Raw genomic sequence first — 24,260 nt, 5'->3', positions numbered from 1 at the left:
TCAGTCTCAGGGTCGCACCTACGGATAACCTCGGGCGGCCCAGACACAGAGCAGAGTCTCGGAAGGCCAAGACAGTCCAAGTTTTGAGCTCGCTGCCTCAGCTTCCGGCGCGGGAGCCGCCTGCACAACACGCGCCTGCGCAGTTCGAGCCCCGGCTAGCGGTCTTCCTTTTATGGACTACATTTCCCAGAAGGCCCAGGGGAGGGGTTAACCTGGGCCCTGAGGGCCCCTTCCGGTGCGCTCTTGGTATTTCTACCATCCAGGGAGTGCTGGTCCCAGCCAGGCAAGAAGTAAGTGGCCGCTAGGTGAGGTGGAGGGGGATTTGTGGGGCTGGGGCTGCCTCCCAACGTGAGGCGCCCTGGGGCGCGAACAGGACGTGTCGTGCCCTCGCCTCAGGCCTATGCGTACGTGGGGAGCACAGGAGGGAGGTTGTGTGACTGCGTGTGACAGACTGTGCGTGTGTGTGTGCGCGCGCGCGACTGTGCGCTTGGCATCATCGGGGTAGATCTCTGTGAAGGTTGCTGCAGTTGCTGGTGCGTGGCTCTGTGGTGTCACCGGCTCGAGGTTTCTGCTGCCTCCTCCGCCCTCCTGCCTCATAGCCCGGGGTGTCTGCCACAGAGCCATGTCCCCAAGAGGGAAGTCAAATACTGAGCCATAGAATGAAGGTTCCTAGCAAGAAGTCATAGACTTGGGGTTGGGGTGGGGCTTTTAGAAGTAGAAGTGCCCCCGAGACAAATTCCTGGGACGACATGATGAGAGAGTCCACACTTGAAGGCGTTGTTGGGGGCAGCTGCATTTTTCAGAGCCACAGCATTCCCAAACCTCTGATCCTAGGAATCTGCTATGAATTCAGAAACAGATTCCAGCCTCCGGGCGTAGTGGTTAAGAGCTGGGCTGCTAACCAAAAGGTCGGCATTTCGAATCTACCAGGCGCTCCTTGGAAACCCTATGGGGCAGGTCTCCTCTGTCCTATAGAGTCGCTATAAGTCGGAATCGACTCGATGGCAGCGGTTTGGTTTGGTTTGGTTTAGTTTAGTCACATGTGACTATGGAGCACTTGAAATGTGGCTAATGCAACTGAGGAACTGGATTCTTAATTTAACTTTTAACTTAAATAGCCGTATGTGGCTAGTGGCTATCATATTGGACTGCACAATTTCGTACCTTATAGCTTTTATTCTAACGATGTTAGATTCAAAATGAGACTAATGGGACAAGATGATTCAGCAGCAGTTGGAGGATAGCATGGCTGAAAGGACAATTTCAGAGCAAAATAAACTGTCAGGAATACATGAAAGAAAGCCTCGTTGAGACCATCATCAATACGTACAAGATACAGCAATACATTCATATGCATGGACATACATAAAAAAATCGAACAGTTAGTTCAGGTTGGTTAGGTGCTAAAGGGAAAAAAGACATTCAGTAAAAATCAAACATCTGCTTTTAGATTATCCTGAGCTTTTTCCCCAAGTTCAAGAGAAGACTGTTTTAAAAAAGAACTTTCTCTTATCAAAATAAAATAAATACATATGCCTGTGTGTGTATTTAAAAGGGCTTTTAAAATTATGGATCATACTTAAGCAAAAAGAATATCATGCAAGAACAAAATTCAAACTCACAAAAAAAGACCAAACTTACTGGTCTGACAGAGACTGGAGAAACCCTGAGAGTATGGCCCCCGGGCACTCTTTTAACTCAGTACTGAAGTCACTCCTGAGGTTCACCCTTCAGCCAAAGATTAGACAGGCCCATAAAACAAACAATAACACACATAGTTCAGCCATGTGTACGAGACTAAATGGGCACACCAGCCCAGGGGCAAGCACAAGAAGGCAGGAGGAGACGGGAAAGCTGGATGAATGGAAATGGGGAACCCAAGGTTGAGAAGCGGAGAGTGTTGACACATCGCAGGGTTGGCAACCAGTGTCACAAAACAGTATGTGTATTAATTGTTGAGAAACTAATTGGCTCTGTAAACTTTCACCTAAAGCACGATATATATATATATATATATATCGTGCAGATGAGCAGTGTTAGCGTATGGGTATATAATTTTGTGGATTTTTTTCCTCTATTTTGATATCTGCCCTTCTGCCTGTCTCTCTTTCATTCTTACTTTCTTTACATATAAGTGCACTGTCTTAGTCATCTAGTGCTACTGTAGCAGAAGTGCCACAAGTGGATGGCTTTAACAAATTTATTCTCTCCCAGTTTAGGAGGCTAGACGTCCAAATTCAGGGCGCCAGCTCCAGTGGAAGGCTTTCTCTCTCTGTCAGCTCTGGAGAAAGGTCCTTGTCTCTTTTAAGCTTCCATTCCTTGGCGACCACGGTGATCGTCATGTGGCATGACATTTCTTCCCCTAACTGCTTGCTTGCTTCTCTGTCCTACTCTGCTCTTTTTTATACCTCAAAGGTGACTGGCTTAAAACATACCCTACACTGATAAGACCTCTTAACATAACCAAAAAAAAAGAAAAAAAAACCCTCCCCAAAGGGGATTATAACCACAGGTATAGGAGTTAGGATTTACAGCGCATATTTTGGGAGGACACAATTCAATCCATACCATGTGTGTATGTACTTCTTACGAATGTGATCACATTGTACATTTTGGCTTTTAACCTGATTTTTCTATTTACAATATATCCTGAATAGTTTCTACATCCTTTAGTTATTTTCACCAACTTAGTACAGTATTTAATATCTACTTAATATTCCATTATGTAGATGTTCTGTAATTATTTGTCCGTCAACTCTTGCTAGGCTCACAGTGCTGAACACTGCCATTCCTGCATATGTTTTTCTACACTTTTACAATCATTTTCTTTGGTCAGAGTCCCAGAAGTAGGCTTGTGTGGTTAAATCCTTTCACATACTTCTATATACCCTATTTTAAGTTTGTACAAATCTATAGCAACTACAGAGCATCCGTCTCCCTGTAACCTTCCTCAGATGGCATATTATCAGTCTTATCTTTCTGCCAGTCTAAAAACTGTAAACTGGTATTCCTTGTTTCTTTAACAAGTATCTCCTTGACTGTATTGTATTGGCATTGAATAACGTTGGTGGATGATATGTTGTTATTTTTTTAGTGAATTACCCATGCTCAGGTTTCACTCAAAGGAAGAAATCTTGGGCTTCAGAGGCAAGAAGCCAAAGCTGAAAGAGTATTGGCTTTCTATTTAGAGAAACGTGGTTTCCAAACGCAGCTCTGCCACTTACTAACTGTGGATTTGGGCGAGGAACTTTTCTTTGAGCCTCCATGATCTCATCTGTTGAATGGAGATAACTACGTTGCACGATTAAATATTATGTGATAAAGGACCCATCACATAGGAGATCCTAAAAATACCTACTTGTGTTGTCACCTCGCCACGTTGGGCCTGAATTCACCACTCCCCAGGTTGAGGTTGCTAATGACTTCATGCGTAAAAGCAGTATAGATGATATTAATTGGGAAATAGAGGCTGGTGGGCCCAGAGAATTCTGGGGGCCATAGTTCCATGTGGGCAAGTGTAGTTTTGCAGTGGGAAAGGCTGCCTCCTGTTTTCTGCCCTTGTGTCTGCAGAGTCCAGGCATATGCCCAAGCCATGAATGATGTCTTGGTTTGGATGGAGTGGCCTCTTCTCAGCCTTAGAAGGGGGACATAGAGGGAAGAAGTTCGACTCAGGGCAGGACTCAGCAGTTGAGTCTCACCTACAGGTCAGCAGCATCATAAATTGGGGTGGGCCAGAGACCCTCTGGAGCCCTGGTGTCTCAGTGGTTAAGAGCTCAGCTGCTAACCAAAAGGTTGGCAGTTGGAATCCACCAGCTGCTCCTTGGAAACGCCATAGGGCAGTTCTACTCTGTCCTATAGGGTCACTATGCATCAGAATCAACTCAACGGCAACAGGTTTGGGTTTTTTTTTTTTTTTTTGGTTAGAGACCCTCTTGCTAGTGTGCCTGACCTAACTTCAGTGCAGGAGGCCTCTGCTCTGCAGCTACACCTGTGCAGCTGGTTTCCTGTGGCATGGGGAGGGCTTTATGCAGACTCCCTCCTGTCTCCCCTGATTTGCGTGTGGGGAGTGGTGGTGTTGAAGTAGAAACGAAGGGAGGAAAATGGGATTATATTAACATAAGTCATTTTGGGAGTTCTGAGACACACCTGTTATCAAAGCTTCTTGTTCCTCTCCCAGCCCTGGCTTCTCTGGACTCTGTGCTTCTCTGGTAGAGGAAGCCCAAGGAAGACTGACACGGTCTTGCAATTCTAAAACCATGGCCCATGTAAGTGTATGTTCCTCACCTTGAAATGTTGTTTTTGAATTCATGTGATCATTTTTCTTATCCTGAGACTTCCTTCCTAAGAGAACTCTATTGCTGAACCTGCTCCCCAGTCGCTCCCATCACGGTGATGAATGGTACCAAACAGCCTAGGGTCCTTCTCACTCGGTGTCTCTTTTCTCTTACCCGTGCTCACCTGTTCGTCATTCACCATCTCCTCAGTGCCCAGTCTTCTCTCAGGGGCATTGATGGAGCCATGGAAGGTGAAATCCCTGGGGGGAGATATTTGAGCTTCCCTTGTCAGAGTCCTGGAGTCCTGGTGGCGTAGTGGTTAAGAGCTGAGCTGCTAACCAAAAGGTCAGCAGTTGGAATCCACTAGCTGCTCCTTGGAAATCCTATGGGTCAGTTCTACTTTGTCCTACAGGGTCGCTATGAGTCGAAGTTGACTCAGCAGTAACAGATTTGTTTTTTTTATTAGTCATGACCCCATTGCATAGAGATGATGGTTCCATTAGACTCACAGTGAAGCTTTACCTCCACAGACCTGAATTTTGCATGCTGATGAGATGGAATATAGTCTTGAATGTTCTGCCCATGGTGAGCTCTCATGCCTTAAGAAGGTTACAGAACTGGATTGGAGTGTGATTGGGGCCTGCATATGGGAACATCAGGGTCTAGCCAGGGGGGTCCCTGTCTTAGTTACCTAGTGCTGCTATAACAGAAGTGCCATAAGTGGTGTTTCTATTATAACAGCACTAGATAAGAAACTTATTTTTTCACAGTTTAGGAGGCGAGAAGTCCAAATTCAGGGTGCCAGCTCTAGGGGAAGGCTTTCTCTCTCTGTCACTCTGAAGGAAGGTCCTTGTCTCTTTGAGCTTCTACTCCTGGGTGATCTTCATGTGGCTTGGCATCTCTCTTCCCCAATCTCTACTTCCTAGCTTGCTTGTTTAATCTCTTTTATATCTCAAAAGAGATTGACTCAAAATACACCCTACACTAATCCAGCCTCATTAGCATAACAAAGACAACCCAATTCCCAAATGGGATTATAACCACAGACATAGAGGTTAGGATTTACAACACACATTTTTGGGGGACACAATTCAATCCATAATGGTCCCTGAGGGATGAACAACAGGAAAAAGGTCAATTTTGTGGTTGAGGAGGTTGTGTTGGTCTCCAGTGACATCAGTGTCATTATAGATCATTCTACATCAGCATCTCTACTTCAGGAACAAGGCAGCTAGCAGGTCAGATAATCCCCCAGATCCCTAGTGGTGGATGGAAATAGACTCACGGGATTTTCGAAAATCTTAGACATTTTGTCCAACTTAAATACCTAAAAATGAAAGAAGGATAAGTCTGCTATAACAGCAAGATGGACAATTAACAGCCAATAAAATGTATTAACTAAAAATGTAGTCATTTGTTACGAGGAAAGATATTTATGACATAATCTTGCATAATGATGAACCTGAGTTTTGGTAAAATCATATAATGTCATTGAAGTCTTATTTTCTAAGATGTAGACTTCAAGATACTTCTAAAGAAAAAAAAAATTCATTCATACTCTTTTTCTCCTTGAAGGGAAAAGAGGATGATGGAACTCATGTTTATTCAGCACTTGAAATATGGTCACATAATAGGTAGTGTACTTCTTTAAGCTCTTTCCTTTAATTGGGAAACTTTGGATGGAGCCTTGGTGGTGCAGTGGTTACATGTTTGGGTGCTAACCAAAAAGTCGGCAGTTCGAATCCACCAACTGCTCCCTGGAAACCCTGTAGGGCAGTACTGTTCTGTCCCACAGGGTCACTATGTGTCAGAATTGCTGGCAGTGGGTAGGCCATTGGATAATTACGTTATCCCATGGTGTGCAGGGTGTTTTTGTTTGTATCAACAGCATTCTTTAAAAGCATACAGGCACTCTATTTCAGAAATACTAATTTCCTTACTCTTCCCTACATGTCACAGGTTTGAACCCCAGCTTACTTGCTTGCTCTGTTGCCTCTTTCCTACAAACAATTTTCCATCTTGAAAATACATTTTAAAAACTTTTTATTAATAATACATGGGTTGTACAACTTAACAACAAAAAGACAAACAACCCAAACAAAAATGGGTAGAGGACTTGAAGACATTTTACCAAAGATGATATTCAGATAGCCAAAAAGCACATGAAGAGATGGTGTCTTAGTCATCTAGTGCTGCTATAACAGAAATACCACAAGTGGATAGCTTCAACAAAGAGAAGTTTATTCTGTCATAGTCCAGTAGGCTACAAGTCCAAATTCAGGGCATCAACTCCAGGGGAATGCTTTCTCTTTTGGCTCTGGAGGAAGGTCCATGTCATCAATCTTCCCTTGGTCTGGGAGCATCTCGGTGCAGGAACCTTAGGTCCAAAGGATGCCCTCTGCTCCCAGCACTGCTTTCTTGGTGGTGTGAGGTTCCCATGTGCGCCTGCTCGCTTCTCTCTTTTATATCTCGAAAGAGATCAGATTAAGACACTATCTAATCTTGTAGACCTCATCAGTATAACCTCATCATAGTGTTAGAGTTTACAACACATAAGGAAATCGTATATAACCTCATTATAGTGATAGAGTTTACAACACATAAGGAAATCACATCAGATTACACAGTCATACAATACTGGGAATCATGACCCAGTCAAGCCGACAGACATTTTGGGGGGACACAATTCAATCCATGACAGATGGTCAACATCATTAGCTATTAGGGAGATGGAAATCAAAACCATAATGAGATACCACCTCACCCCTATTTGAATGTCAATGATCAAAAAACAGAAAACAGTAGGTGTTGGTGAGGTTGTGGAGAAACTGGAACCCTCGTCCATTGCTGATGGAAATGTAAAATGGTACAGCCATTGTGGAAAACAGTTTGGTGGTTCTTCAAAAAGTTGAACATAGAACTACCATATGACCCAGCAATCCCAATCCTAGGTATATACCCAGAAAAAGTGAAGGCAGGAACACAACTGAAACCTGTACACCAATGTTCGTTGCAGCACTTTTCACAATAACCAAATGTGGAGACAACCGAAATCTCCATCAACAGATGAACGGGTAAACAAAATGTAGTACATACACACAGTGGAATACTACTCAGCCAGTAGGAGGAATGAAGTCCCAATGCATGCCACAACATGGATGAACCTTGAAAACATCATGCAAAATAAGTCAGTCACAAAAGGACAAATACTGTATGATTTCACGAATATGAAATAAGCAAATATATAGAAACCAAAGATTATCGTTACCAGGGGTGGGAGGGAGGGCGGAAAGGGGAGTTTTTGCTTAGAGGGCATTGAGTTTATGTTAATGGTGGTGGCATGATTTGGAAAAGGATAACAAGAATTGTTGCACAACTTCAAGAATGCAGTCAACGTCACTGAATTGTCTATGTAGAAATCGTTGAGATGGAGTATTTTTTGTTATATGTATTTCCAACACAATAAAAAAATTACACGGGTGTGTCATTTCAGGTGTCATTGGCGTTCAGGGACGTGACCATCGACTTCTCTCAGGAGGAGTGGGAATGCCTGGACCCTGCTCAGAGGAGCTTGTACAGGGATGTGACGTTGGAGAACTACAGCAACTTGGTCTCCTTGGGTAAGGCTATCTGCCTTAAATAATTTACCATCTTTTCTCTGGAATATCTGCTTTCTCCAGTGTTCAACTTCAGAGCTCTGTTTTAAGAAGCTAGCTGAATATCTGCTCCCGGTGGTACAATGGTTAAGCACTCGGCTGCTAACCGGAAGGTTGGCGGTTTGAACCCACCAGCTGCTCTGTGGGAGAAAGATGTGGCAGTTTGCCTTCCTAAAGATTACAGCCTGGGAAACCCTATGGGGCAGTTCTGCTCTGTCCTATAGGGTCGCTGTGAGTCGGAATCAACTCGATGGCACACAGCAACAATTTCTAAAGAAATGGTTTGAGCACTGTTGGGTTGGACATGGGCACCTGCTTTAAGCCTTCATCTTCCCCGACCTTCAGTGATGTCTTCTCCCCCTGGCCGTTCCTGCAACTGCCTGTTTTCATAAATGATTCCCAGATTGGAGCTCTGCAAGATTTTCAGAAGAACCAGATTTCACATAATGTGTCTGCTTGGAATTCCTGCAGCTGCTCTGTGTTCGTTTCTGGCCACCTGCAAGGAGAACAGCTAGTCTCAGGGCTCCTATTTTCTTTGATTAGCAAAAGAAACTCTACAGCTTATAGTGGTGGATTGGGTTAACAAAATTCACTCAAACCTCAAGGAAACACATCTCATCCTAGAAGAAGCTTATTCTCTTTAATCTGCGTTGTGGTTTGAAAGTTACAGTCTGTGAATTTTGCATTTTCCATGGGAGGAAGATCTGAGGAAGAACCTGGAAGTGTTTAGGAAACTTAGTATTTTTCTCTCAGCAAGGTAACAGTGGAGTCCTGGTGGCGCAGTGGTTAAGAGCTACTACTGCTAACCGAAAGTCTGCAGTTCGAATCCACCAGCCACTCGTTGGAAACCCTATCGGGCAGTTCTACTCTGTCCTATAGGGTTGCTGTGAGTTGGAATTGACTTGACGGCAACGGGTCAGTAGGCATCCTTTTAAGCCCTTTAATTCATTTAATCCTCGCAACAGCCCTATGAGGTAGATAATATTAGCCCCATTTTACATTTGATAAAAGTGAGGCACATTGTGGGTAAGTAACTTTTCAAGGCCATACAGCTGGGAGGTGGCAGAGAGGATTTGAACCCAGGCCATATGGCTCCAGAGTCTGTATTTTCAACCCCTCTCTTTACTGCGTTTAAAAGCAGAGCAGACCTTTTGCCTCTCTGACTTAGTCTCCTATCTAGTCACTGAGCCCTGGGGGAGCAGTGGTAGAAGCTCAGGTGCTAACCAAAAGGTCGGCAGTTCGAATCCACAGCAACTCATTGGAAACCCTGTGGGGCAGTTCTACTTTGTCCTATAGGGTCATTATGAGTCAGACTCAACTCAACGGCAACAGGTTTGGTTTTTTTGTTTTTTGTTTTTTTTTTGTATCTAGTCTCTTTAGTCCCGTGATTATGAGTTCATTTTAATGTGAGTGTTCTTCAATAGCCTTTTTTTCACTTTATCGAGTACCATTTTGACCCACAGTTTATTATAAATGTAACCAAGTCTGAATTAGGTCACTTTGATCTTAAATTTTTTTTTTTTTTTTCCTGTGTTATACGGCGTATCTTTTCTTGGGAGCAGGATGTTCTTTTCCTAAGCCAGATGTGATTACCTTACTGGAGCAAGAGAAAGAGCCCTGGATGGTAGTGAAGGAAGGGACAAGAAGTTGGTACACAGGTGAGTGACAGCAAATCAGGCAGGGAGAAGCCATTACAGGTTATAGCCCACTGGGTTGGGGAGGAGGCCTGCCCCTGAGATGTTTTGGAAAGCTCGCTTCAAAGGCTCAAGGCCTGTGGAGAAAAGGCCTGAAACCTGGGAAGACATTATGGTCCTCTCAACATGAGCTACCAAGGAACTCTATCTTTGCCCCCATTTTCCATGCTTCTTGCTTCTCTTCTTGCATATTCCCCTTCATTTCAAAGAGGGACCTGCTTGCTTTCTTCCCCGTTGACAGCCATTTTACCTATATTTCCAGGTCCTCTCTTACATTTACACATCTTGTATCCATTTCTCCATTGCCTAAAATTATTTTATTCAATAATTATTTCTTATTCATTTAATCTAAGCCGGGCACCGTCACAGAGTCTAGGCACTATTGACTAGGTTCCTGCTGTCATGGAGTTGTTGATACTGTAGTAAGCAAGTAAATGATAGATAATGTAGTATCAGGTAGTGATATGTATTGTGGGAAAAAAAAAGCAGGGTAAGGAGACAGAATGTTGAGGGGTTGTCAGAGCTAATTTTGATAAACTCGGGAAAGGCCATTTCTTTAAACAGAGATATGGAGTAAGGTCTCAGGTCTTGTGAATATCGGAGACGAGCATTCCAAGCAGAGTAGACAGCAAATGCAAAGTTTCTGAGATCATGTCATCTGTGTTCCCAAACCAGATTATGCCAGCTGGTGTGGATATTATTGTACAATTACTTTTGTATTCATATGTTTTCATTTCTCTTGGGAATGTATAGAAATGGAATTGCTGAGTCATAGGATAGCCGTCTTCTTAATCCTATGTACTGAGGTATAATTTACATAACATAAAATGCACCCATTTTAAGTTCTATAACTTAAAAATAGCTTTATGAAAGTATAATTGACATACAATAAACTGCATATACTTAAAAAGTATACAATTTGATAAGCTGACTGCAGTGTCACTATATTTATAAGTTCATAGTGAAGACTGTTTAGACAGAGCTCAGATCAGACACTTTTCTAATGGTGAGGTCCACAGGCTTTTATTACACAATAAACAGGACAAGGATGAGTAGAACAGCATATATCATCATCAGCCTAGGTTTCCTGAAACTAGGCTCCCGTACAGGGTGATGTTAGATTGCATCTTAAGTATGCCCCAGTTTGTGTCTTGGGAGGAGAACGCCTGAGTTCTTCTCTCCTGCGATTAAATATTATTCAGGTAGCCATGTCTGTGTGCCAAATAGCATGTACAGAGAACAGGTAGGGGAAGGGGTAATGGAAGGAGGCAGTGAAAGGTACTAAAGGGGGTAATAAAAGTAGAAGTCCCCCTCTAGGCAATGTCCATCATTTATTGCCCCTGTTCAGGCTATTCTAGATTTAGAGAGAACAGCCCTTCCTCCTTCACCCTACCCACTAAGATAGCTTAACAGAGTTGTGGGTTTCTTCAGAGGGCAGTCATCTCCCCCCAAGGCACATACTTTACCTTATGTCTGTTAGTAGCTATTATGTCCATTAGCAGCTAGGGAGACAGATTTATAGCATACTGGTGCAGTCAGCAATGACATATGTTCACACCTGTGAAACCATCATGCTGTCAAAAAAAATACACATGTCCATCGCCTCCAAAGTAATCCTGCCCTCATGCTGCTCCCCAAGCAACTGCTGATTGCTTTGCATTTTCTAGAGTTTTATATAAATGGAATCACAGTATGTCTCATTTTCTAAATTTAGTTTCACTCATCATTATTTTGAGATTCACCCATGTTGTTGCATGTATCAATAGTGCTCTCCTTTTTATTGCTGACTGTCACTACATTGTATAGATTTGTTTATCCATTTACTTGTTAATGGGCATTTGTATTCTTTCCAGTTTTAATAGTTTTAATAATTTCCACTATTATTATGGATAAAGTGGCCAGAAACACATAAAAGTGTTTGTGTGGACACGTGCTTTCATTTATCTTGGGTAAATATCTGGGAGTGGAATGGGTGGATAATATGGTAAATGTATGTTTACATTTTTAAGAAAGTGCCACACTGCTTTCCAAAATAGTTGTACCATTTACCTTCCCAGTGGCAGTCTAGAAAATTCCAGATCTGCATATTCACCAGCACTTGATATGGTCACTTGATTTTTTTAGCTCTGCAGATGGGTGTGTAGGGGTATCATATTGTGGTTTTAGTTTTCATTTCCCTAATGTCTAGTGATACTAAGCAGCTTTTCATGTGCTTAATTTGTCATCCATATATTTTCTTCGGTAAAGTGTCTGTTAGAATCCTTTGCCAATTTTCTAATTGAGTTGTTTGTTTTCATATTATTGAGTTTTGAGAGTTACGTATTGTGGATTCAAGTCCTGTATCAGATGTACGATTGGCAAATATTTCTTCCATTTTGTGGTTTGTCTTTTCATTCTCTTAACGGTGTCTTTTGAACCGTACAAGATCTTAATTTGATTAAGTCCAGTTTATCACTTTTTTCTTTTATGGATTGTGCCTTTTGGTGTCATCTCTAAAAATCTTTGCCAAACCCAAGGTCACAGAGATTTTCACCTATGTTTTCTTCTAGAAATGTTACCATTCTTGGGTTTTTACATTTGGTCTCTGATCCATTTTGAGTTAATTTTTTGTAAATGATGCAAAGTAGGAGTCCAAGTTAATTTTTTTGCATATGGATATCCAATTTTCTCAGCAGCATCTGTTGAAAAGACTATCCTGTTTCCACTGAATTGCCTTTAAACTTTTGTTGGAAAATCAGTTGACCATATATGTGTAGATCTGTTTCTGGACCCTATATTCAGTTTCATTGACCTATTTGTTCTTCTTTATACCGATACAGTACTGTCTTCATCCGTCTAGCTTTATAATAAATCTTGAATTTAAGTAGTGTCAGTCATTTAACAGTGTTCTTTTTCAGAGTTGTTTTAAACCAGTATTGCAATCCTAGGATAAATCCCTCTTCGTCATGGTGTATAACCCTTTTTATATGCTGATAGGTTCAGTTTGCTAGCCTTTTATTGAGGATTTTTGCTTCTATATACATAAGAGATATCGGTCTGTAGTTTTCTTTTCTTATGATGTCAGGTTTTGGTATCAGGCAAATACTTTCCTCATAGAATGAGTTGAGAAATATGTCATCTTCTATTTTTTTAAAGAGTTTGTGAAAGACTGGTGTTAATTCTTTAAATGTTTGGTAGGATTCACCAGTGAAGCCATCTAGACCTGGGATTTTCTTTGCAAAAGTTACTACATTTCTAACTCAATTTCTTTACTTACTATTTTCTGTTTCTTCTTGAGTCAGTTTTGGTAGTTTTCCATCCCTAGAAATTTGTCCACTTCAGCTAAGGTATTAAATTATTGACGTACATTTGTTCATAGTATTCCTTTATAGTCCTTTTTATTTTTATTTGGTCAAGGAGCCTGGGTGGTGCAAGCAATTTGTGATCAGCTGCTAACTGGAAGTTTGGTAGTTTGAACCCACCCAGCAGCTCTGCACAAGAAAGGCCTGGTGAACTGCTTCTGTAAAGATTACAGTCAAGAAATCCCTGTGGAGCAGTTCTAGTCTATAACACATGGGGTCACCATGAGTCGGGGGCTAACTCAACAGCAGGTAACAGCAACAACAAATTTTTGTATGGTCGCTAGTAATGTCCACTCTTTCATTTCTTATTCTAGTAATTTGAGTTATCTCTCTTTTTCCTTAGTCAGTCTAGCTAACAGTGGTCAATTTTGTCTGTCTTTTCAAAGTTTCAGCTTTTGGTTTCATTGATTTTCTGCATTTTTTTCCTGTTAATTAATTTTCTCTGTAATCTTTTTAATTTTTTTCCTTCTGTTTGCTTTATCTTTAGTTTGCTCTTCCTTTTCCAGTATCTTAAGGTGGAAGATTAGATTATTTACTTGAGATCTTTCTCTTTTTATTTATGTATAGGCATTTACAGCTATAAATTTCCCATTAAGCACTGCTTTAGCTGCATCCCATAACTTTTGGTACTTTTTTTTTTTTTTTAACATTTTATTGTGGTTCGGGTGAGTTTACAAAGCCAGTTAGTTTCCCGTTCAACCATTTATACACATTTTGTTTCACGACCTTAGTTGCAATCTCCTCAGTGTGACAGCAGTCTACCCACTTCCCCCCCTGGGTTCTCCATTTCCATTTGCCCATCTTTCCTGCCCCTTCCTGCCTTCTGAACTTTGTTGTTGAGCAAATGCTGCCCTTTTGATTTCATCGGGTGATTGTTCTGAGGAACACATTCCTCACAGGTGTTACTGTTCACTTTATAAGCCTGGCTATTATTTGGCTGAAGGGTGATCTCCAGGAGTGGGTTCAGTTCCAGGCTTGAAGGGTGTCTAAGGGCTATAGTGTCTCCACCAGTCTCTATCAGACCAGTAAGTCTGGTCTTTTTTATGAATTTGAATTTTGTTCTACCTTTTTCTCCCACTCTGTCCAGGACCTTCTACTGTGATCCTGATCAGAGCAGTTGGTAGTGGTAGCCAGGCACCATCTAGTTCTTCTGGTCTCAGGCTAATGGAGGCAGTGGTTCGTGTGGTCTATTAGTCCTTTGGGCTAATTGTTTCCTTGAGTCTTTGATTTTCTTCACTCTTCTTTGGTCCAGATGAGAAGAGACCAATAGTTGTATCTTAGATGGCTGCTCATAAACTTTTAAGACCCTAGTGGCTACTCACCAAACTAGGATGCAGAACATGGTCTTTATGGACTATGTTATGCCAATTGACCTAGATGTCCCCCAAGACTATGGTCCTAAGCCCTCAAGCCCAGTGACTCAGTCCCTCAAGGTGTTTGGTTATGGCTAAGGAGTTTTCATAACTTTGCACCCTGTGTACTTTACTATATACTTGGATGTCTTGCAGCACATACAAATACATATGTAGAAATATCCTCTGCCAAACCTAAATGTGCTCATATTTGTAATCCCATACACCATCCCACACGTATTCAGCTTGCATATCTACCTATGTATCTGCTCGTAAATTGTTATTACTGTTATTGCAGGATTGTGTATGTAATAGTATTTACTGTTGTTGCCTTTTACCCTTCTGTACCTCCCAGTGTCTTCCTTTGCTTTTGTCATGTTGTGCTGACATCACCCTTATTGTGTATTGCCCTTCCCTTCACCGAAGTTAATATATGCCTACTATCTAGTTAGTGATTTTCCCTCCCTCCTCCTCCCATGCCTGGTAACCATCAAAGAACATTTCTTTCTGTGTGTAAACCTTTTCTTGACTTTTTACAATAGTAAGACCCAAACCAAACCCATTGCTGTCGAGTCAATTCTGACTCATAGCGTCCCTATAGGACAGAGTAGAACTGCCCCATAGGGTTTCCAAGGAGCAGCTTGTGGATTCTAACTGCTAACCTTTTGGTTAGCAGCCGAATGCTTGACCACTGTGTCACCAGGGTCCCATACAATATTTGTCTTTTTGTGATTGACTTATGTCACTCAGCATAGTGTCCTCCAGGTTCACCATGTTGTGAGATGTTTCGTGGATTCATCGTTATTCCTTAACATTGTGTAGTATTCCGTTGTGTGTATGTACCATAGTTTGTTTATCCATTCATTCATTCATGGGCACTTAGGTTGTTTCCGTTTTTTTGCTCTTGTGAATAATGCTGCAATGAACATGGGTGTGCATATGTCTGTTCATGTCCTAGCTCTTGTTTTTCTAGGATATATACCTAGTAGTGCAATTGCAGGATCATATGGTATCTCTAGTTCTAACTTTTCAAGGACGCACATACCATTTTCCTCAGTGGTTGTACCATTTTACAATCCTACCAGCAGTGTCTGAGAGTTCCAGTCTCCCCACACCTGCACCAGAGTTTGTTGTTTTCTGGTTTTTTTGATCATTGCCATTATTGCCAGGGTGAGATGATATCTCATTGTTGTTTTGATTTGCATCTTTCTAATGGCTAATGATCACGAGCATCTCTTCGTGTATTTCTTGGCTGCCTGAATGTTTTCTTTGGTAAAGTGTCTGTTCATGTCATTTGCCTATTTTTTAATTGGATTGTTTGTCTTTTTGTTGTTGAGGTGTTGAAGTTTTCTATAAATTTTAGAGATTAGCCCCTTGTCAGATATGTCGTTGCCAAAATTTTTTTCCAGTCTGTACATTCTGTATTCTTTAGAAGAAGTCTTTTGATGCACTTAAGTGTTTAATTTTTAGGGGGTCCTAGTTGTCTAGTTTATCTTCTGCTGTTTGTGCACTTTTAGCTATGTTTGATAGTCTATTTATGCCATAAATTAGGGCCCCTAGGTTTGCCCCTATTTTTTCTTCCATGATCTTTATAGTTTTATTTTTTATATTTAGGTCTTTGATCCATCTTGAGTTGGTTTTTGTATATTGTGTGAAGTATGGACACTGTTTCATTTTTCTGCAAATGGATATCCAATTTTACCAGCACCTTTTGTTAAAGAAACTATTTCCTCCCCCATTTAATGAATTCTGGCCTTTTGTCAAAGATTAGCTGTCCATAAGTGGATGGATTTACTTCTGGGTTCTCAATTCTGTTCCATTGGTCTGTGTGTCTGTCATTGTACCAGTACCAGGCTGTTTTGACTACTGAACTGTACAGTAAGTTCTGAGATCGGGAACTCCTACTTTGTTCTTATTCTTCAGTAGTGCTTTGCTTATCCAGGGTATCTTTCCTTTCCATATAAAGTTGATTAGTTTTTCTATCTCTTTAAAGAATGTTGACGGAATCTGGATCAGGATTGCATTATATCTATAGATCGCTTTGGGTAGTATTGACATTTTCACAATGTTGTCTGCCTATCCATGAGAATGGTATGTTGTTCCATTTATGTAAGTTTCTTTTGGTTTCTTGCAGTAGTGTTTTGTAGTTTTCTCTGTATAAGTGATTTACGTTCCTGGTTAGGTTTATTCCTAAGTATTTTATCTTTTGGGGGGGCTATTGTAAATAGTATTGTTTTCCTGATTTCTTTTTTGGAGTTCTGTTTGTTAGTGTAGAGAAATCTGACTGATTTTTGTATGTTAATCTTGTACCCTGCCACTTTCCTGAACCTGTCTATTAGTTCCAGTAGCTTTCTTGTAGAATCCCTAGGATTTTCTATGTATAGGATCATATCACCTGCAAGTAGGGATAATTTTATTTCTTCCTTACCAATTTGGATGCCTTTTATTTCCCTGCTTGCTTTATTGCTCTGGCTAGGAATTCCAGTACAACATTGAGTAAGAGTCATGATAAACACATCCTTGTCTGGTTCTCATTCTCAAATGGAATTCTATCAGTCTCTCTCCTTTGAGAATAATTTTGGCTGTTGGTTTTGTATATATGCCCTTATTTATTTTGAGGAATTTTCCTTCTATTTCTGTTTTGCTGAGAGTTTTTTCAGGAATGAGTGTTGGATTTTATCAAATGCCTTTTCTACATCATTTATATGCGCATGTAGTTCTTTTCCTTTTTTTGTTTATGTGGTGGATTATGTTTATTGTTTTTCTAATGTTGAACCATCCTTGCGTACCTGGTATGAATCCCACTTGGTCATGATGTATTATTTTTTGATATGGTGTTGGATTCTATTGGCTAGGATATCATTGAGGTTTTTTGCATCTATATTCATGAGGGATATTGTCTATAATTTTCTTTTTTAGTGGGATATCGTCTATAATTTTCTTTTTTAGTGGTGTCTTTGCCTGGTTTTGGTTTCAGGGTTATGCTTGCTTCATAGAATAAATTCAGGAATATTCTGTCCTTTTCTGTGTTCTGGAATAGTTTGATTAAAATTGGTCTCAGCTTTTCTCTGAATGTTTGGTGGAATTTTCCAGTGAAGTCTTCTGGGCCAGGGCTTTTTTTGTTTAGGAGTTTTTTTTATGACCTCTTCACTTTCTTCTTTTGTTATGGGTCTGTTCAAATTTTCTAGCTCAGTTTGTTAGTTAGGTAGGTCGTGTGTTTCTAGAAATTTGTCCATTTCTTCTAGGTTTTCAAATTTGGCAGAGTACAATTCTTCATAGTACCATTGTTATCGTTTTTATTTCATTTGGTTCCGTTGTAACATCACCCATCTCATTTCCTATTTGTGTTATTTGCATCTTCTTTTCCTTTGTCAGTTTGGCCAGTGGTTTGTCAATTTAATTAATCCTTTCAAAGAAGCAACTTCTAGTCTTGTTGATTCTTTCTATTGTTTTTCTGTTTCGTTTATTTCTGCTCTAATCTTTATTATTTCCTTTCTTCTGATGACTGGGCTTTTTTGCTGGTCTTTTTCTATTTGTTGGAGTCGTAGGGTTTGGGTGTTGATTTTGGCTCTTCCTTTTTTATATGTGCATTTACTGTTATAAATTGACATCTGAGCGGTGCTTTTGCTGTGCCCAAAGGTTTTGGTATATTGTGTTTTTATTCTTGTTTGATTTTAGAAATTTTTTATATCATTTTTTATTTTTTCTATTAGCCAGTGGTTTTTAAGCAGAGTGTTATTTAGTTTCCATGTAAGAGAATGAAAAGACAAACCACAAAGTGGAAGAAAATATTTTCCAGTCGTACATCTGATAAAGGACTATCCACAATACATAACTTTCAAAACTCAGTAATATGAAAACAAAAAACTTCTGAGGAAAGGACATTTAACCTGAGGCCTGAAGGGTGAGAAGAAGCCAGCCATACAAAGAGCCAAAGTCAGATATTTCTGGATGAGAGAGCAGCTTGTAAAAAGCCTTAAGATATAGCAAAGATTATGTCATATTATAGGAGCTGGGGTGCATTGTGATAGGAGATTATAAACAAAGATGCCAGTGGTTTGAATAGGTCTTACAGATAAGCAAGGGCCTTTTCTATCCATGGTTATGCATTTGGATTTTATTCTAAGGGTAGAGAGATATCTTTGGTAAAGGAATTACTTACAGATTCTCAAAATGATGTGCATCAGAATCATCTGATGAAAAAGACCATATGCCATGTGAAGCCTAATATTTTTTTAATAGAAAAAGTTTGCTGACCCCTGGTTTAAGCCTTCCACAGACTTCTAATGTGTATTATATTATCTCCTATTTCTACTGTAAGATGCAGCCTCCCACCCCACCCACAACACAGAAAAATAGCATTACAGCATTTTTTCTTGCTTTCTTGTGTGTTTTTTTTTTTTTTTTTTTTTCAGATTTGGAGTCCAAGTGTGTCACCAAGAAGTTATTTCCAGAACAGGATATTTATGAAATACATTTATCTCAATGGCAGACAGTGGAAGAAAGTAAAACATACATTGATGAGGACACCATTTTCAGAAATGGTTTGCAATGCAAACATGAATTTGAGACACAAGAAGGACATCAAATGGGATGCATTAGTCAAATGATAATCAGAAAACATATATCTCTTCCTCTACATCAAAAAATTCATATTGGAGAGAAATTATATGAATGTAAGGAATGTAGAAAGGCCTTTAGACAACAGTCATACCTTATTCAACATCTGAGAATTCATACTGGTGAGCGACCCTATAAATGTAAGGAATGTGGGAAAGCCTTTTGTCGTGTGGGAGACCTTAGAGTACATCAGACAATTCATGCTGGGGAGAGACCTTATGAATGTAAGGAATGTGGGAAGGCCTTTAGACTTCATTATCACCTTACTGAACATCAGAGAATACATTCTGGTGTGAAACCCTATGAGTGTAAGGAATGTGGGAAGGCCTTTAGTCGTGTTAGAGACCTTAGAGTACATCAGACAATTCATGTGGGGGAGAGACCCTATGAATGTAAAGAATGTGGGAAGGCTTTTAGACTTCATTATCAACTTACTGAACATCAGAGAATTCATACTGGTGAGAGGCCTTATGAATGTAAGGTTTGTGAAAAGACCTTTAGAGTGCAACGACATCTTAGTCAGCATCAGAAAATTCATACTGGTGTAAAACCCTATAAATGTAATGAATGTGGAAAGGCCTTTAGTCATGGCTCATACCTTGTTCAACATCAGAAAATTCATACTGGTGAGAAACCCTATGAATGTGAAGAATGCAGTAAGTTCTTTAGTTTTCATGCAGAACTTACTCGACATCATAGAATTCATACTGGTGAGAAACCCTATGAATGTAAAGAATGTGGAAAAGCCTTTCGTCTTCAAACAGAACTTACTCGGCATCACAGAATTCATACTGGTGAGAAACCATATGAATGTAAGGAATGTAGGAAAGCCTTTATTTGTGGCTATCAACTTACTTTACATCTGCGAACTCACACTGGTGAGATTCCCTATGAATGTAAGGAATGTGGGAAGACCTTTAGTAGTCGCTATCATCTTACTCAACATTACAGAATTCATACTGGTGAGAAACCCTATGGATGTAAACAATGTGGAAAAGCTTTTCGTCTTCAAGCAGAACTTACTCGGCATCACAGAATTCATACTTGCGAGAAACCCTATGAATGTAAGGAATGTGGGAAGGCCTTTATTCATAGCAGTCAACTTATTTCACACCAGCGAACTCACACCAATGAGAATGCCTTTGAGTGTATGGAATGTGGGAAGGTTTTTAGTCGTCACTATAATCTTACTCAGCATTACAAAATTCATACTGGTGAGAAACCCTATGAATGTAAAGAATGTGGGAAGGCCTTTCGCTTTCAAACAGAATTTACTCAGCATCGTAGAATTCATACTGGTGAAAAACCCTATAAATGTAAAGAATGTGGGAAAGCCTTTATTCGTAGCAATCATCTTACTCAGCATCACAGAATTCATACTGGTGAGAAACCTTATGAATGTAAGGAATGTGGGAAGACCTTTAGTCGTCACTATCATCTTACTCAACATCACAGACTTCATACTGGTGAGAAACCCTATATATGTAAAGAATGCGGGAATGCTTTTATTTGTAGTTATCAACTTACCTTACATCAGAGGATTCATACTGGTGAGATTCCATATGAATGTACAGAATGTGGAAAGACCTTTAGTCGTCGGTATCATCTTACTCAACATTTTAGACTTCATACTGGTGAGAAACCCTATATATGTAAAGAATGTGGGACTACCTTTCGTCTTCAAGCAGAACTTACTCGACATCACACAGTTCATACTGGTGAGAAACCTTATAAATGTAAAGAATGTGGGAAGGCCTTTAGTGTTAATTCAGAACTTACTCGACATCACAGAATTCATACTGGTGAAAAGCCCTATAAATGTAAAGAATGTGGGAAAGCCTTTATTCGTAGTGATCAGCTTACTTTACATCAGAGAAATCATATTAGTGAGGAAACCCTTTGAATACAAAGAGTATATGATAGCCTTCAGTAAATATTCATTTTTACAAGAGCAGTGAATTCATAATTTAATATAAGAAAGTTTACTTGTTAGGGAACATGAGAAAATTTATACTAGAATATGTGGGAATCCTTTTTGCTTCATGCTCACAACAGAAATGGTTTTATACTATGTCTGCTAATTTAAAGAGTTGAAAACCTATAACATCACCCAGTAATGGTTAAACTTTGGCAGATTGATACTGGTGCAGTGCATCCCAAACCATCCAAGGTGAAGGACCCCCCCCCATCTGTTGTTGACTGATACTTTTGTAAAATACAATAAAAAATGAGTTACCACGAAAATGAAATGGAAAGAAAAACCAACATACAAAATAAAGGGCATTTTTTTTATTATTAGATTTAATGGGCATAAATTAACTCTCAAGTTGCTGTAAAGGTTTCTAAATGCTTATTCTTGGTGTCGGTAGTGAACTCATTACAGACCAGAAGTAAACAATTTGCAGACCAGTGTCAGTCCATGGACCACACTTTGTATAGCACTGTAATAGAAAATGGAGCCCTGATGGCACAGTGGTTCAGAGCTACGATGAGTTCTGGCTGCTAACTAAAAAGATTCGCAGTTTGAATCCACCAGCCACTCCTTTGAAACCCTACAGGGCAGTTCTGTCTCCTGAAGGGTCACTATGACTCAGAATCGACTCAACAGCAATGGGTTTATTTTCTGGTAACAGAAAATAACTCTGTCAGTGTTATGAATGTGGGAAAGACTTTAGCCATGGTACATCCTTTACTATAATTCTTATAATTATACCAAATACCTCAACCTGTGTGGTATTTGCCAAAATACTTCTCCCCCTGTGCCTCAGTTTTAAAATGTTGATAATAGTATTTACATGAGGATGAAATGTTACAAGATAAAAACTTTAGAAGAGTATTTGGCACACAACACGTACTCAGTAAATATTATTCTTGGTTTTTAGCCCTAGCGATACTATTAGTAAGTTTGTGTGTGAGGAAGACCCTGTATGTATAAGGAATTCATAAAAACCTTCCATTGCCATTCACTCATCATTTAAAATTTGGTTGTTACTAAAATATAGTAAACTTCCATTTCTAAAATTAGGGCTCATCTCTGAAAATCAAAATGAGAAAGCTATGGATTTAATGAGTGTGAACATTATGAGTAAAGCTTTTGAAGAACAAGAGCGGTGAAGCTTTTTCTTTTCATAATTAAAAAGTGGATATTACAGTCTGCTTTTTCTGCCCACAATTCATGATAAATTAGAAACTAACAAGCAACCAAAAGACCAGTGTCCATTTGGAAAAGTTAAAAGAATAGTACAGTGAATACTGGCATGCGCTCTCAAGATTCAGTGGTTGTTAATGTTTCATATTTGGTTCTGTATAATATTTACATATTCTTTGCTGTGGAATAAATTATAGACATCATTACATTCCCCCCTCTCTGTATATAAACATGCATGTCCTAAGAATAAAGGCCATCTTCTACTTAATTGCTATGTAACTCAGCACGTAAAGAGATTAACTATAGTTCCATAATCTGTAATACTCAGTCCTTACTTGTATTTCCTCAGTTATGTGATGAATGCTTTTCATAGATAACTAAAAATTCAAAAACCAAAATAAATCTGTAGATTCCATTTGCTTATACACTGTTAGTCATTTTTAATAACAGCCCCCAACTTTATTGTGATATTGATTTTTTGAAGAGTTCAGGACAGTTGTAGAATGTCATGTTCTGAATTTTTATCATGAACCAGTTAGGCTCAAATTAAATATTTTGGCAAGAATACTTAATAAGTGATACTTGGTATTTCATTTTATTTATTTTGTATTTATGTTATCCTACATTTGATCACTTGGTGTAGCAGAATATATTTTTGAAAGATGGCCACACCAATATATCCCATTCAACACTGTTTATTTTATAATGTGATGTTGACAGTCCCCCATCAAGAAGTGGGGTCCACGGTCCTTCCTTTCGAATCTGGGCAGGGAGGCAGGCCTGGGATTATGGCAGAAAGAATTATGGGACTTCCAAAACACTATGTGACTTCCAAGACTAAGTCACAAAAGAGAATACAGCTTCCACCTAGCCCCCTTGGAAATCTTACCCTTGAAGCCCAGCCACCATGCTGTGAAGGAACCAAGTAGCTACATGGAAATATCAACTAAAGGTGTCCTGTCTACATAGTCCTAGCTGTCTCAAGTAACATCAACCTCCAGACGTAAGTATATGAGCTTCCAGATGATTCTAGCCTCCAGCTTTCAAGCCATTCCAGCTGGTGCCAAGTGAAGCGTAGACAAACTTTCCACCTTGAGCTTGCCGAAATTGTGGATTCATGTGTAAAATAAATATTGTCATTATTTTAAGCCACTAAGTTTTGGGGTGGTTTGTTATGCAGCAGTAGATAACTGGAATACTAGGTTCCTTTGTTGTAGAGCTAAGTATTTCTTTCCATTTAATAAGTAATTTATAGGGTGACTCTGGCAACTTGGAAATTCAAAATCAGCAATAATATAACTATACTAAAGAGAAAATTAAAACATAAGGGAGAGTTTAGAAATGAGTGATGATGAGATGTGGCCAAACCTTTACTCACTGACAAATTGATACCTGTTAATGTATTCAGAAAACAAATACTAAGGGCCAGCACTTTCTCCCTCCTGCTCACAGCTTTATCCCAAGCAGTTACTACAGTCTCTCCAACATAGTAAGCACTTGATAAAACTGTTAAAAGAATGAATAAGCATTCAACTCAAGAAACTAGTAGAAAATACTCTAAACCAATAAAAAAAAAACAATTAAAAAAAAAAAACTACTGCCATCAAGTTGATTTCGACTCATAGTGACCCTATGTACAACAGAACAAAACACTGGTCCTGTGCCATCATCACAATCATTATGCTTCAGCCCATTGTTGGCAGCCACTGTGTCAATCCATCTTGTTGAGGGTCTTCATTTTTTTCACTGGCCCTCTACTGAGCATGATGTCCTCCAGGGACTGATCCCTCCTGATAGCATGTCTAAAGTATGTGAAAGGTAGTCTCCCCATCCTTGCTTCTAAGGAGCATTCTGGCTATACTTCTTCCAGACAGATTTGTTCATAGTATATTCAGTACTCCTCACCAACACCATAATTCAAAGACATCAATCTTTGGTCTTCCTTATTCATTGTCCAGCTTTCGCATGTGTATGAGGCAGTTGAAAGTACCGTGGCTTGAGTTAGGCATGCCTTAGTCCTTAAAGTAACATCTTTGCTTTTTAACACTTTACTATCTAATAGATGCCATCATTTCCTAACATTTGCAAATTATTTCTGTACATTAACAATTCAGTGTATTAAAAAGCTGAGTATTTTGAGTCATAAATAACAGTTAATAGATCAGTGGATTATTC

The 24,260-nt window shown here is 39.7% G+C and overlaps 1 protein-coding gene across 3 annotated transcripts; it reads left to right on the top strand.

Annotated features, from left to right (window-relative positions):
• The first annotated feature begins 260 nt into the window (after positions 1 to 260).
• ZNF546 (zinc finger protein 546) lies at positions 261 to 23,606 on the top strand. 3 transcript variants are annotated; one of them, XM_023725627.1, is made up of 4 exons: positions 261 to 290; positions 7,768 to 7,894; positions 9,493 to 9,588; positions 18,733 to 23,606. In XM_023725627.1, exons 3-4 carry the CDS (start codon positions 9,552 to 9,554, stop codon positions 20,838 to 20,840), a joined length of 2,145 nt encoding a protein of 714 aa, XP_023581395.1. In that variant the 5' UTR covers positions 261 to 290; positions 7,768 to 7,894; positions 9,493 to 9,551; the 3' UTR covers positions 20,841 to 23,606. The 3 variants fall into 3 exon arrangements, with proteins under 3 accessions (XP_023581395.1, XP_023581396.1, XP_012415310.1); XM_023725628.1 differs by having other exon boundaries at positions 279 to 305; XM_012559856.2 differs by lacking the exon at positions 261 to 290 and adding an exon at positions 3,997 to 4,265.
• Positions 23,607 to 24,260: the final 654 nt, after the last annotated feature.

This window comes from Trichechus manatus, unplaced genomic scaffold (genome assembly GCF_000243295.1).
Source record: "Trichechus manatus latirostris isolate Lorelei unplaced genomic scaffold, TriManLat1.0 scaffold00338, whole genome shotgun sequence".
NCBI lineage: Eukaryota > Metazoa > Chordata > Mammalia > Sirenia > Trichechidae > Trichechus > Trichechus manatus.
This window is presented reverse-complemented; position numbering and strand designations above follow the sequence as displayed.

Bases quoted from the DNA above. Each gene is read 5' to 3' on its own strand.
- ZNF546 (XM_012559856.2), top strand. The intron at 7,895-9,492 runs GTAAGGCTATCT...TCTTGGGAGCAG, and splicing joins CAGCAACTTGGTCTCCTTGG to GATGTTCTTTTCCTAAGCCA. The intron at 9,589-18,732 runs GTGAGTGACAGC...TTTTTTTTTCAG, and splicing joins GACAAGAAGTTGGTACACAG to ATTTGGAGTCCAAGTGTGTC.